The sequence below is a fragment of the Acanthisitta chloris genome, unplaced genomic scaffold, assembly GCF_000695815.1.
Source record: "Acanthisitta chloris isolate BGI_N310 unplaced genomic scaffold, ASM69581v1 scaffold8311, whole genome shotgun sequence".
NCBI lineage: Eukaryota > Metazoa > Chordata > Aves > Passeriformes > Acanthisittidae > Acanthisitta > Acanthisitta chloris.
The window spans coordinates 1-14,246 of NW_008656424.1; the positions used below are offsets into that span (position 1 = coordinate 1).

General features: G+C 38.7%; 1 protein-coding gene across 1 annotated transcript in view; it reads left to right on the forward strand.

The window, feature by feature from the left end:
* Positions 1-676: 676 nt before the first annotated feature.
* LOC103811356 (DNA excision repair protein ERCC-6-like 2) overlaps positions 677-14,246 on the forward strand; it is a gene marked incomplete at its 5' end in the record, with an annotated part of 46,969 nt that continues 33,399 nt past the window's right edge. Inside the window, 7 exons of the mRNA XM_009084328.1 lie at positions 677-796; positions 2,201-2,394; positions 4,559-4,720; positions 6,214-6,421; positions 7,824-7,964; positions 9,420-9,533; positions 10,577-10,696. Coding sequence (XP_009082576.1) covers positions 677-796; positions 2,201-2,394; positions 4,559-4,720; positions 6,214-6,421; positions 7,824-7,964; positions 9,420-9,533; positions 10,577-10,696 — 1,059 coding nt within the window. The remainder of the gene's footprint in view (positions 797-2,200; positions 2,395-4,558; positions 4,721-6,213; positions 6,422-7,823; positions 7,965-9,419; positions 9,534-10,576; positions 10,697-14,246) is intronic.

Genomic DNA, 14,246 nt, shown 5'->3' on the forward strand with positions numbered 1-14,246 from the left:
ATTCACCATCCCTGGGGGTTTTCAGGACGAGACTGGATGTGTTACTTAGTGCTTGGTGGGGTTGGACTTGATCTGTAAGGTCTCTTCCAACCCGGTTGATTCTGTGAAATTCTAAGCTGCTGCACCTGTGTCAGAGCAATCCCAGGCACTTACTGGTTTGAGGCAGATGAGAAAATGTAACACAACAGAAGGAAATTATGTTAACAATAGGAATTGGAAGGAATGTAGTACTTAGAAAAAGACATAGGAGTAAAAAGCAAACCTCTAGGTTAAGCCACTTCTTCCTTTTTGCAGAAGTAGTGTTGAGAGTGTAGTTGACAAGTATATATATGTTCCTTCTGTTTTCTCACCTAAGATTCAAGTGCCCTGAAAAGGAGGAGATTTGTCAGATCTGTTTCCTGGCTCACTGATACTTTGTCACTTCTGTATTTTTGGGACTTTTCCACTTAGAGCAGCTAATTGCTCTTCCCTGGGAATCCAAGGGACTGGGGGGCCCATTTTAACAACTGAGATTGATTTAAAACCAACAAACAAAAACCCTAAACAAAAAAACCAATCCCTCCCTAAATCACCTTACTAAGTCCCATCCACAATTTTGTCCTAAATGTTTGTTTTTAGTGGAACTCACTCAATTTCTTATTGTATATAATCACTGAGAATTTTTTTCTTTCTCAAGGTCATTTCATTTTTGGCTGCAGTGTTGCACAAAAAGGGAACACGTGAAGATATCGAAAATAATATGCCAGAATTTTTACTGAGAACAATGAAAAAGGATTCAAATTGTAATCCCAAGAAGGTACAACTTTTAGTGATACAAGCTTAAGGATTTTGGTAAAAGGCAGTACTTAGATTTTGTTTGTTTGCTGTGGGAGTTTATGTATTAATTTTTAAAATTCTGCTACTGAGGGAGATTAGAGGTTTGTGGCTTTCCTAGTAGTGTTAGCTAAGCCTTCAGTTTTCCAGACTGTCATAGTGCACTATTTAGCTGTTAGTGCAGACCAACAGTACTAACAGATTGGACAATAACACAGGACGTTTTGAAATGGATGAGGTTTGTGGCTAGAGTACTTTGAAAGGCCCAGGTCAGTGAGTAGAAAATTAGTGTTGTGTGATGGTATTTTTAAAGTAAAAGCATATCTATCTATAATAACAGGATATTTAATAAAGGCAAATGCATATATTTGGAAAATCTATGGCTAATAGTCTTGTGACCTTACATATTTTGTGACTTACGTAATGTCACAAGTTGATCTGACTGATAATCTACATAATCAAATATAGTGACAGCAGATAAAAGATAGATGCAAAAGTTCTGTGTGAACAAGACAAATCTAAGGATCATTTTAATTTTACCCATCACAGAAACCATGTGATTTCTGTTTTCCATTGTTACTTTTATTTCATTGGACTAACTAGAGAGTTTGACTGGCATGATGGGTCATATGACTATATCTCTGTGAATAATGGATCCATGTTCCTCAGGAAATACAGGCAGAGAGGAAGAGGTAAAAGGATAGCACTTCATGAGCAAAAAAAAAGGGAATGCTTCCAACTGGGAATCAGAGAAGAATGTCACTTTGAGAACAGTTAATATTGAAATAGATCACGGAGAGGTTGTGGTCACACCCATCCTTGTGGGGTTTTGAAGACCTGGGTGGGGCTGGGTAAACCCTGGTTTGAATTCAGCATTGCCCCTGCCTTGACTAGCATGTTGGACTGAAAACTTCCTGAGGTCACTCCCTACCTCACTGACTTTTTTATTCTATGATGTTATGTGAATTGTATAAGGTGTCTTCAATTTTTAAACCCTTTTCAGGTCTTTCTGTTTTGAAGTCATATTGATGACTAGGCTTGTGGATTGGAGGAAGCTGCTTACCCTCTTGTCCTTTTGTTTTTTCTATCTGTAAAACGTGGTATACAGATGCTATAACATAGCAAAGTAATGTTTCATGTCTTATTGCAGTTTCTAGAATATAATCAAAGTAGTGCTATTTGGTATTTTTCTTCTGTACTATTTACATACTGAACCAAGTTTTGAGTTTATATTACCTGTTCAGGTATTTTCCATACTATGCTTTGAAGCGTGAGAATTAAACAGTTCAAACTGTTCACAGCAGTAAAATAAATCTCCAGATTTTGACTCCTTTTAGTGCTATGTTGTAGTTTTTACAGTAATAATATAATATATACTTGTTTTCAGACTTTCCTCATCGTGGCCCCTCTGTCAGTGCTGTATAACTGGAAGGATGAGTTAGACACATGGGGATACTTTAAGGTCTGTGTCTTACATGGCAGTAAAAAAGATGATGACATGAGTCGCATCAAGCAAGGGAAATATGAAGTTGCTCTTACAACATATGAGGTACTTCGCCTGTATTTGGATGAATTTAACAGGTAATAGTTTTAATTTTTTCTTCTATGCACAGAATTTTAGCTATCTAATTATGCATTGTTCTTTACCAGTACTTTTTGCATGTAATGTATTTACTGTTAAATCCAGTGACTCACTGTGCTGAAGAGTAGAATCTCAGTCAACTATCTTTGGCCAGTTTACCTTGTACTATGCTTGTAGTGGGAGACCTCATGCAGTAAGCATTTGAATAGTTTCCATAGAGCTAGTCTCTGCTTTTAACCCACTTTGCAGTTCTCCAAAAGATGCAGGAATCACCCACCTGCAAACACATGGCAGCTAAAAGATACATAGAAGATTTCTATATTTCAGTATGGTGTAAGCATCACAAAAGCCTGGAATTTTTTGCAAGTGTTCATAAGGTATTTTCCTTGTTATATGCCCTTTTCACCAGCTTGATGAAATTCTTGAGCCCTAAAAACTCTGAGGTGTAAGGTGGATGTCTATGTGTGTATAGTTTCAAATACCTGATGGACTTAACAGAATCAAATTCTTTCTGACAGCAGATTGAATTAGAAATCCTGCTTTACTTGCTCCACAGCTGTCAACATTTTCAGGCTAGGAGTCTTGCCTTTCCTTTGGCTGGGTTCAGCTATCCTCTCATCTGATCCTAGAGGTCATTTTTCCTTATGTCATGTCAGAAGTAGGGTGTGTAAAAGTTATATTAATAGCTGGTAGTAGCAGCCTGCCTCAGCAGCTGATGATGTCAGTGTATCTGCAGATCTTGTCCTTTCAGGTATAAGGAAAGGTCTTGCCTCCAGAGAGTGCCTTGGTGGTCTGGACAGGCATCACCGAAACAATCAGATCTTCATCTCTGTGCTCAGGTCTGAGAAGGAAGTGCAGGTAGAAGACTGAAGTAGTTTTGTTAGCAGTACCCTAACTTTGTGTTGTCCTTCTGAGGAGCTCTTCAGGTTTGATGATGGAATAGACAGTGGTCAGGAAATTGATGCATGTGCAGAGCAGATCTGATGTGTGACTGCCTGCAAATACATTGCTTTAGCATACAGATTTACCAAACTCTTTCTGCAAAGAATGGGACTGGATGGACCTGTGGTCTTGAGAATGAAAGAAACTATGTGTCTTGCTTAGCTGCAGTGGTGGATTGGCCTCAAAAACTGATATTAAATAATTAGCTATCACTGGTAAGAATACATGTGCTCAGTTATGCATGTAAGTCAGCATAATGAGAGATTACAAGGAAGGAGCTAGTATATGGACATGTGTTAGGTTCCTTTCAGAAACTCCTTTTTTTAGCAGATTTTAGGAATGTAAAGAACTCCGATATGAATGAATGTAGTTAGTGGGTATCAAAAATGCCTTCAGATTAGTAGAAAGCTTCTCTCATGAGCAAGCTAAACATGTCCAGTTCAGATTTTTGTGGTTTGAAGTATCACCAAACTGGGTGTGATTGTGTTCTGAAATATTCATTCATATACAGAAAGGGAACTCATAAAATTAATAAATCCTCTCAAACCACTCAATGGTTTCAATTAGTATCACAGTATACAGATCATTCTAGCCTTAAGTTTTATGCTTAAACTGGCTGCCAAATACCTGTTGGTCCCTGCTTCTAGATCTGTTCTTCTTGTTGCAAAATCACAAAATACTAAAATTCTTCTGCCTTACTGGTATTGCATAGATATTTTTGAGTGATGCTTCCTTGTAGAAAACCATGCAGTGTTTTCAGTCCACTACAAGTTGCACCGGGTAGTTTTTGTTGAGAAAATGAAGCATACTTATGTTAAATGTGTTTCAGTAGTTTACATCCAGAGTAATTGCCTCCAGTATTTATTTTCTTTAAAATCTTAATTATGAGTGGAGTTAGTGTTGGTGAGATGTGCTGGATTGATTGCTCCAGAGACTGAAAGCTGCTTTCTTCACAGCAAGCATTTCATACAGTTAACAGTAGTTCATTTATTTCACTATGTAGTTTAGCCATTGTATTCAACTATGGCAATTTAATTTAATAAACAAACAGAATATAAAAAAACTGAATAGTATAATACTGTGTGAAAAGGGAATATCGGGAAGTAATAGTGTGTTATAACAATAACAGGTACTTGTGTGGGTGAACATTCCACTTTTTGTGTGTATGTGGGATGACAAGATAAGTAACATCAGTTAATAAAATGCCTATTTGATCTGCAGTGTAGAATGGTCTGCTGTGATCGTGGATGAAGCACACAGAATCAAGAATCCAAAAGCTCAAATAACGCAAACCATGAAGTCATTAAAATGCAATGTTCGCATAGGTCTCACTGGAACCATTCTTCAAAACAATATGAAGGAACTTTGGTGTGTTATGGACTGGTAAATAAAATTATTTCTTTTTTATGGTTCAATGCCTCTGTATGTTAACCATGCAGTGAGACTGGGGTAGAACTGGATGATACAGACCCATCTGTGTGATAAAAACAACAAACCACAACACTCCCCCTCAAAACCCTTGATGTTTTTTGAGACTGTAACGATGTTTTTGTGTTGCACCTGTGAAGGTAAGTTCCTGGTATGAATTTTGCAGTTATTTAATACATCTGGAGCATCTTCTATCTGGCTTCTTTGGAGAATCTGTTAAGCAGTTAAAATGATTCTCCTTCCCTCCCCCCCCTCCATGTTCACTTTTTTTTAAAAAATTAAGGAGACACTTTTTTTTCAACTTTCCTTTTCCTGGTGGATAGAGAACCATTACACAAATAACATTGTGCCTTTGCTCTGTCTAATATGTGCAGGTCATTCTGACCTGCTTGGAGATTGAAAGTAATTATGTTTTGCTGCTTTTCAAAATGCACAAGTGCACATGTTTGTGAAACTTCTAATGACAAGGGAGAGGTGGAACTAACTGTAGATATAAATCTTAACATAGAAGACTTACTGGGAATGCTTTACAGAGAAGGAACAAAGCAAACATACCTTGAATGCAAGGATATACAGCGTAGAAATAGCAGGAAAAAATACATTAAGCTTAGTGTTGCATCTGGTCCATTAAAGTTATGCTGATGTTGTTAATAGATTGTTCCAATATGTAGTACTGCCAACGATTATTTTTACTATTGGGTTTCTCAATATTTTATTTAGTCAATTATAATATCTGCATAACCTGATTTCATGAAAACAGTAAAAATTGAAAACATGACTGTTTAGCTTCCCATTGAGGCTCCTGACCAGTAGAGTCATAGAATCATAGAATTTAAAGGTTGGAATGGACCTTACAGATCATCAAGTCCCAACCCTCTCGGCCATGGGCAGGGACACCTCCTCACTAGATCAGGTTGCTCAAGGCCTTATCCAGCCTGGCTTTGAGCATCGCCAGGGTCAGGGCAGCCACCACATCCCTGGGCAACCTGTGCCAGTGTCTCACCACCCTGACAGTCAAAACTTTTTTCTAATATCTAACCTAAACTTTCCCTCCTTCAATTTAAACCCATTACCCCTTGTCCTATGATTGCATTTCCTAACAAATTAGCAACCTTGTAGTTTAGAGGTTCTGTATACTTGTGGCTTCTGTTGGTCTGCTAAGCTTTTGTTTTTCTGGAGATTGCAAACCTTTTTCTAAGAGTGACTAGCATTTGAGAGTGACAGAAAGCAAATGAAAAATGGTGTGTCTGGAAGTAGTATATGTTCCTATTTGTACACACAATTTTTATTAATTTCTCTAGCGATCATTAATTTCAGATCTCTTGCTGTCAACCAGAAAAAAAAAGCATGGTATGCTTTGAATCATTGGAAAAGGATAAACTGCCTTGGAGTAAAGAAAATGCTGTTATTCCTTCAGCTACCCCCAACCCTCTTTTGTGTTTTAATAGGGCTGTACCAGGACTTTTAGGCAGCAGAGTACACTTCAAGAAGACATTTTCTGATCCAGTGGAGCATGGCCAGAGGCACACTGCAACTAAAAGAGAGCTGGCAACAGGTCGTAAGGCCATGGTGAAGCTAGCAAGAAAAATGTCTGGCTGGTTTCTGAGACGTACCAAAGCACTTATCAGTGATCAGCTGCCAAAAAAGGAAGACAGAGTAAGAGTGCCTTCATATTTCAAATACAATGCTAATGAACACATCTCTGCTTCTTGTTTTCTTGTTATATTTTCTCTCTTTCATCATGTCTATAGTAGTTTATGGTTTCTCTTCATCTTAAGAACTTAAGAAGAATCCATAGCCTTGGAAAAAATGCACTTGGAATAGCGTGCTTTGTTCACGTAATTACTATGATTGCATGTTGAAATGGAGTTAATCAAGCATGAAAATGCTCAGCTAGACTTCTGACTAGTGATTTACACATCTGTTTTATGTGTGGTTTTTTATATAATCTGTGCAAACTCGAAGCAATGTATGTAAATATCTTGAAATTCTATGTAGGACTTCTGAATTTGCAGCTTGACACTTTGTGCATGGAACAGTGTGCTTTTAACTCCATCATTTTCGATCAATAAATAAAAGGAAAACCTCAAATCTAAATCTGATTCTATAATAGGTCTGTAATCCTGTTCATCTGATGCAATTGTAAACATTATATGAAGTGATAATACGTTGACTATAGCTAAGAGTTCTGATAAATTTTTCCTTTGAATTAGACAAATGCAAAAGTTTGCAGCTGGTTTTATTTTCAAAATTTGGTATTTATTCTTCATCTTTAGTTTATAATAATGTCATCTAAACTGTCTTCTGAAGGAAAGATTAACACAAACATCAGTCAGTCGCTTTTCTAAATCTAGCAGGTTTTATTCTTTTCATTATCTTGTTAATGTGAGTATATGTTCAAGTTTCCGCTGTATTATTATAGCTCAGCATGGTGCTGCTGCTGTGTGGGTAGCCTAGGTTAAGGAATGATCTTGGGATTTCTGTCTCCTGCTGCTTAAGACTAAAGATGTCATGGAGATGCCACCCATGGTCTCTAAGAAGAGGGATCAGGGCTTTGGCCATAGCAGTGTCGATCCTTGCCTTCTCATTACTTATTCTGTTTGTCCTGCTGCCCTACAACAGCTAGTGTCTAAAAAGAGGAAAGAAATGGCAAATTAAGCACTTGCAAAGCAAAGGGGAAATCTGTAATTAAAATTACAAGTTTATTTATCTCACTTTTTCTTCCTTCTCCTATTCCTCCACAAAAGCCATACTGAAAGGTTTTGAGAAACATAACAGCAGGTTCTTGTAGCCTGACATTGCTACTCTTCGTAGAATTGTGGGACAGGATAGAATAAGTATAGAGACATTTTGGCTACAATTCCATGTTCTTTTGGTGTCAAGATTCATATTTTTTCATTTGGTGGTAGAATTATTTCCTTTAAATATTTGAACAAGTATATTACTTATTTCCACTTTATTTTCAGTGATCTGTGATTTGTATTTTTTGATGCTGTGCTTTTTTGCTTTTCATTGTATACTGCGCATAATAGTGTTTCTTGGGTTTTCTCTTTGGCAGATGGTGTATTGTTCCCTGACCGAATTCCAGAAAGCAGTGTACCAGGCTGTGCTGGAGACAGATGATGTAACTTTAGTGTTGCGAGCAGGAGAGCCTTGTAGCTGCAACAGTGGCCGCAAAAGGAAGAACTGTTGTTACAAAGTAAGAACTTGTGCCCTTTGGATTTTAGTGCAGAGACTTCAGGATTTCGTGGGAGACTCGCTGCTGATGAAGAGCTGATTGAAATGTCTGCCTGGTTGTAGGCCATGAGTTTGGGAAATCCCAACTGGAAACATGGGTGGCTGCATCACAGGAATGATGGAGTCAGGCACTTTGGGATTACTGCTGAGCTGCTTTGCCTGCCCTGAGCAGTTGGTTGTTGTTCATGCAGTAAATTCTGGATCTGTTGTATTAATAAATGCACCTGTGATACAGTTGATATTGGCCTGGGTACTGCATTGGGGTGTTCAATATGTGTCAGGCATGCTGCTCCCATGTGCTGCAAGTGGGAGGGATCCTGGGCTCAGCAGGTTGTCTCAGCTTTGCTTGTGTTCTGACTGCAGTTGGATTGTGCCTTTCTGTGCCACTAAACATGTGCTTGGCTTTGCAAAGCAGCCACAGAGCACAAGCAGGACTTTGTCCACTAGTAACAGTTTTGTAGATTTCTTCAGTCTTTTCTGGACTTCTTTAACACTGGATTGGTCTAGCTTTATATGTTCTGCCCACATCACTCAGTAGGCTCAGATCAAGCACATCTTTTAAACAGTTAGAAGCATATGTATCATACTTGCCTCTTCCTGTTTTCGTTCTGACCTGTTTTGGTTCTTGTATAGTTTGGGGTTTGTTTTTATTCCAAATCATGTAGTCTCCTGCATCTTTATTTATGAACAATCCCCCTATCAGCCTGTTTAATATCCCATGGATCCTAAACTTCTTTGCAGGCTTTTATTTCTTGCGATGTTTTGCAGAAGAAGTCAAATGCTTTAGAATTTACTCACAAAGGACAGTAGTCATGCCTGCAGATGGTTAAGTGCTCTAATGGACTGTCTTATTCCAAAGTTAACTGTAAATTTTAGTAATGTGTAAAGGGAAAGGAAAACAAGTATTGATTGAATCAGCGAACCATAACTAGAAAAATAGCTGATGCTGTAGCTGCTGCTGCGTTGTAGAGATTTGAAGCTTGAATATGTTATTTTAGATTATACATTTTTGCTGTAAAGTAGAGTTAGCAGCTGTAGGGTAAGAAGTCCTTCTAACATCTCTGGCTTGATTTACATTTAAATCAGTTGTAAAGTTACTATCTTTTTCTTTACAGAGGAGTTCCTGGTTATCTTAATTTCTGTAGATATCACACTGAAATGTTTAGCAAACTATGAACACGGCTGTAGGTTTTTTCTGTTTGAGAAGATGTTTCTATTAACAGGATCACAAATTTGAGGAGAAACCCAAACTCGCATCATTTTTGTTAGAAATACTTTTATTGCAATATATTGGAAATTTGGTATCAATCATAGTACTGCAATTGCTAGTGCATTAAATTTGGTAAGAAAAGCATTTATTTTAGATTATTACTTATTTTCAGGAGTATTTGTTTGCATAAACCTTTTTTTATTGTAGGTAAACGCACATGGTGAAACAATTAAGTCGCTGCGCTTCAGTTACCTAACAATTCTTCAGAAGGTTGCAAATCATGCTGCACTGCTGCAGACAGACAACACTAGCAAGCAACAGGTTAGTTACAGGAGTATCTACAAATGGATGTGTGGAAAATAGGGTGAAAACTCTTGAACAAAACTGCTAATGGCCTCAATTAACCACAATTAAGATATTTTGCAGCATTCAGAATGCAAACCTTATACAGATGTTATACAACAGCATGTTCATTTAGTTGATGCATACCTGAAAATAGTGGTTATAGAAACACTGGAGAAGTTTAGGAGGGAGAGCAATTTTTAATGATTTCTAGCAGTGCCATTTCTGCTACATTTATCATGAGTGCCTAGTAAGAGGCTTTGTGCAAACAGATGAATAATAGGCTGTTAGAATGTTGGTTTTTTTCTCAAGCGCTTTATGTTAAGATCTGAGCTTGTTTAAATAATTAAATCATGTTTTAGAAGAAAATGCTCAAGGAGACATCACCATCAGTTTATCTTGTTACTGTGGGAAGTCACCTACAAGACCCACAAATAGCAGAGTTTTTAGAAATGCTTGTTTGAGATGCTTAAGATTGAAGAATGAGCAAAGGGATTTAGTGATGTTACCACTTCCTCTCAGAAGCCAGCGAGGGATGGAAATGAGAATATCCTAGCTAATTCTGCAAGTTTTGCTTTTTAGGAAGTATTACTCTCTCTGTCTGGGACCTTTATATGCAATAAATACCCAAATGTTTTCAGTGTTATTTTTTGTGTGTTGCATAAGTAGGTATTGTGGTAATAAGATTTGAAGATTGAATAACCTATGAAATAATGAGTATTTTGTGACTTACTGTCTTTTATGTAATGCATAATTATTAACCTCTTCAAAATCTACTGAAGAAACTGGTATTTTGTCGTACTTCTTACCTATAGTAGTGAAGTCCATTGCATGTGTTATTCTTCACAGTAAGAGTTTTATCCAGCATTTCTGTAGCAAAATGAACGAAAAAAGATATAGCTCTTCTTGAGACACTTCAGCAGATCTCTTGTTTCAACCTGTTGAACTCTTTATGTGGCTTACTGGTATCCCAATATAGCTCTAATTTTTTATGCTATTCAATCTTTTTGCTTTTCTTCCAGGAAGCACATATCAAACGTGTTTGCAGCCAGGTATTTTCCAGTTTTCCAGATTTTGTGCAGTTAAGCAAAGATGCAGCTTTTGAAACAATTTCAGATCCGAAATACAGTGGAAAAATGAAGGTAAATCTATTCCTTAGAAGAAAAATAAATATTATTAATAGTAATAGATCTGCTGCTATAGTATATGGATATAAGAAAATGCACACCTAATAGCTGTGAGTTTTTAATCATTCTGTTTGTGGCTGGTCATACCACAGCAGGTATCTCCTGTCGTGTGTCAGGCTGTATCTGGACAAGGACTGAATAAGAGTGATCTGTGATGATAAGATATTCTGAGATGTTAGCTTCACATGTTTACTGCTGGGCATGGAAATGTCCCTTACAGTCAATGGGATTGTTGTTTCATGAAACCCTGAACTCAGTGGCAGTTGGAAATAATTGAGAAAGGAGAGCAAAACAAGATCGTTACGGGCTTAATGATTTGTGCACACCTTCAATATTGGGAATAGTTCCAGTCCCTCTTCTCAAAAAAGCATATGTTGGACCTTTTGAAAGGTTCAGGGGAAGATTCAGGGAAGGGCCACAAAAGTGATAGTAACTGTGGGTCAGCAGCAGCCAAGTAGGCTGGGACTGTCCAGCCCTGAAAGAATGTCTAATGATGAATGTGAGAGGGACCTTCATGATCATGAGAAACATGGAACTAGTGAAGATGTGGTGAGTGCTTACTGATTTTTCGAACCCTTTGGACGTTAAATGAAGGCAGGAGTCATGCTAAAGATGACAAAAATGAATGTGTCAAGTACAGATCTTTAAAACTCTTACCTCAGATACTGACTTGCACTGATTTCAGAGTGGAACAGGATGAATAAGTGTAAAAGATTTCTAATGTATCTAATTAAAAAGAGAACCTAGTTTTAGGAGTGTTCCTGAGCAAAGAGTAACTGGAGGATTAGAAGCTATGCAGAATTTCTGCTGTCTATAAACCTGAATATTCACTGTTGCTGGTTGGGACTGGTGACAGTGGAAGGACCATGTTGTACCAGTAATGGCAGTTATCACTTTCTTGATTTGTTATTATGCAAGCAGCATCTTTCTTTACTGTTACTACATATGTGTTAGATTCCTGCATATTAAGTTTGTTATATACACGTGGTGATGTCTCCAGTTGTGTTGGGATGGGATGAGGTAGGTCAAGTCTAAGCTGGAACTGAACTTGGCAAGGGATACAAAGAAATAACAAGAAGGGCTTGTGTAGGTATGTCCGCCAGACAAGGAAGGTCAAAGAAAGTGTGTATCCTCCTGATGAGGAAGGCTGCCAGACTGTTAACAACAGATGAGGAGGTGGCTGAGATACTCAGCTCTTTGCCTCAGTTGTCAACGGTGACCTCTTTCCACACTTCTGAAGTGAACAAACAGCAGAATGGGGACTGGGAGAGCAAAATCCCTCCCACTGTAAGTGAAGATTAGATTCATGACCACCTGAGGAGCCTCATTCCACATAAGTCCATGGGACTCGATGAGATGCATCACAGAGTCCTGAGGGAATTAGCTGATGTAGTTGCCAAGCCACTCTCCATGATACTGGAAAAGTCATGGCAGTCAGGTGAAGTCCCAGTGGACTGGGAAAAGGGAAACACTGTGTCCTGGAGAACTACTGACCTGTCAGCCTCACTTTTCTGCCAGGGAAGATCATGGAACAGATCCTTCTGGAATCTATGCTAGGGCACATCATGGCTTCACCAAGGGCAAGTTCTGCCTGACATAGTGGTTTTCTTTGATGGAGTAACTCTGATGAACAAGGGAAGGTCTACAGGTGTCATTTATCTGGACTTTTGTAAAGCCTTTGACATGGTCTCCCACAACATCCTCCTCTCTTAAGTTAAAGGGAGATGGACTTGGTGAATGGACTGTTAGATGGGTAAGGAAGTCATTGGATTCCTGCATCCAGAGGGTCAATGGCTCAGAGTCCCAATGGACATCAGTGACAAATTATGTCCTTCAGGAGTCCTTGCTAGGACCAGTGATATTTAATATCTTCACCAGTGACTCAAATGGATCAAGTGCACCCTCGGCAAAGTTTCAGATGACAGCAGGCTGAGTGGTGCAGTTGACACACCTGAAGATTGGGGTGCCATCCAGAGGGACCTGGACAAGCTCAAGAAATGGGAACCTGATGAGGTTTAGCAAGGTGAACAGCAAGGTTCTGCACCCAGGTCAGGGCAATCCCTAGTATCACTACAGACTGGGGGATGAACAGATCAAAGGCAGCCCTGCTGAGAAGGACTTGGGGGTGCTGGTGGGTGAGAGACTGGATGTGCAATGTGCACTTGCAGCCCATAAAGCCAGCAGTGTCCTGAGCTGGATCAAATGCAGCGTGGCTGACAGGTCAAGGGAGGTGATTCTGCTCTTCTCCTCCACTCTTCTGGAGTACTGCGTCCGGCTTCCTGAGCATGAAAAGTACATGGAGCTGTTGGAGTGAGTCCAGAGGAGGGCCATCTATGAGGCCTCTTCTGTGAGGAAAGGTTGAGAGAGTTGATGTTGCATATTTACTTTTGACATTGATGAGAGCCACACAGTTAGAAAAATGAATCCGAGTTGCTTGGAGAAGAGAAGGCAACAGGGTGACTTTATTGCCACATTTCAGTACCTGAAGGGAGCCTACTAGAAAACTGGAGAGCAGCTTTCTACAGTGATAGGACAAGGGATAATGACTTAAAAGTGAAAGAAGGTAGGTTTGGATTAGATATTAGGAATAAATTCTCTTCTCTGAGGGTGGTGAGGCATTGAAACAGGTTGGCCAGACAAGTCATGGGTGTCCCATCCCTGGAGTGTTCAAGGCCAAGTTGGCTGGGGCCCTGAGTAGGTGGCGTCTCTGCCTGTGGTAATAGAGTTTGAAACTAAATGGTCTTGAAGGTCCCTTCCAACCCAAACCATTCTACAATTCTGTGATCTCTGTGGCCAGAAGGAGGAGTTTTGTGTAGTGGGCTATGTAGCCATCACTGGAAAAAGCCCTGGGCTTTGAGTCCTTTAATTTTGACCTCAGAATAATTCTGATGCCAAAAACTTGTTCATATGTGTCTATTGCAATGACTTGCTTTTTTGTTTTCTATTCTAAATTTTAAAATGGAAGCTGTTTGTGATGATTTTAGGTTTTATGCTGTGGGAGCAAAGTCATTGAGGAAGTATTTTATACAGAAAGTCCTCTTACCATAAGGAAGTAATCACAGCAGAGTCAACATATACTGAGCTTGAAAACCATTTTATAAAGCTCTAACATGTTTATTTGAAAATAACTGAGACAAGTAATAATAAACTTTTTTTAACCTTGTCACACTGTAGTACTTGACATTTTCTGTTTCATAAGTTCAAGGCACTAATTGAAATTTTCCCTCTGTATGTAGACTGAATAGGTATTACTTAGTCTTTTAAATTAAAGTTTTGTACAGACTACACAGGAATTTTGGTACTGGTGATTATTCTTTTGTAGTTGAGAATAGTTGCAAAGGAGAAGTTCGTGGCATTTTAAAAAAATTAATTTAGGGCAGGGGAGAGAGACTGGGATTTGTTAATGAAGTTTATTAGCTAAGCAGCTGTAACTGTTTTGCAGAGTTGAAAAGATTAACCAATCTGCTTAAAGTATCTTTTGTTCTCCAAACAGGCAGGGATGGAA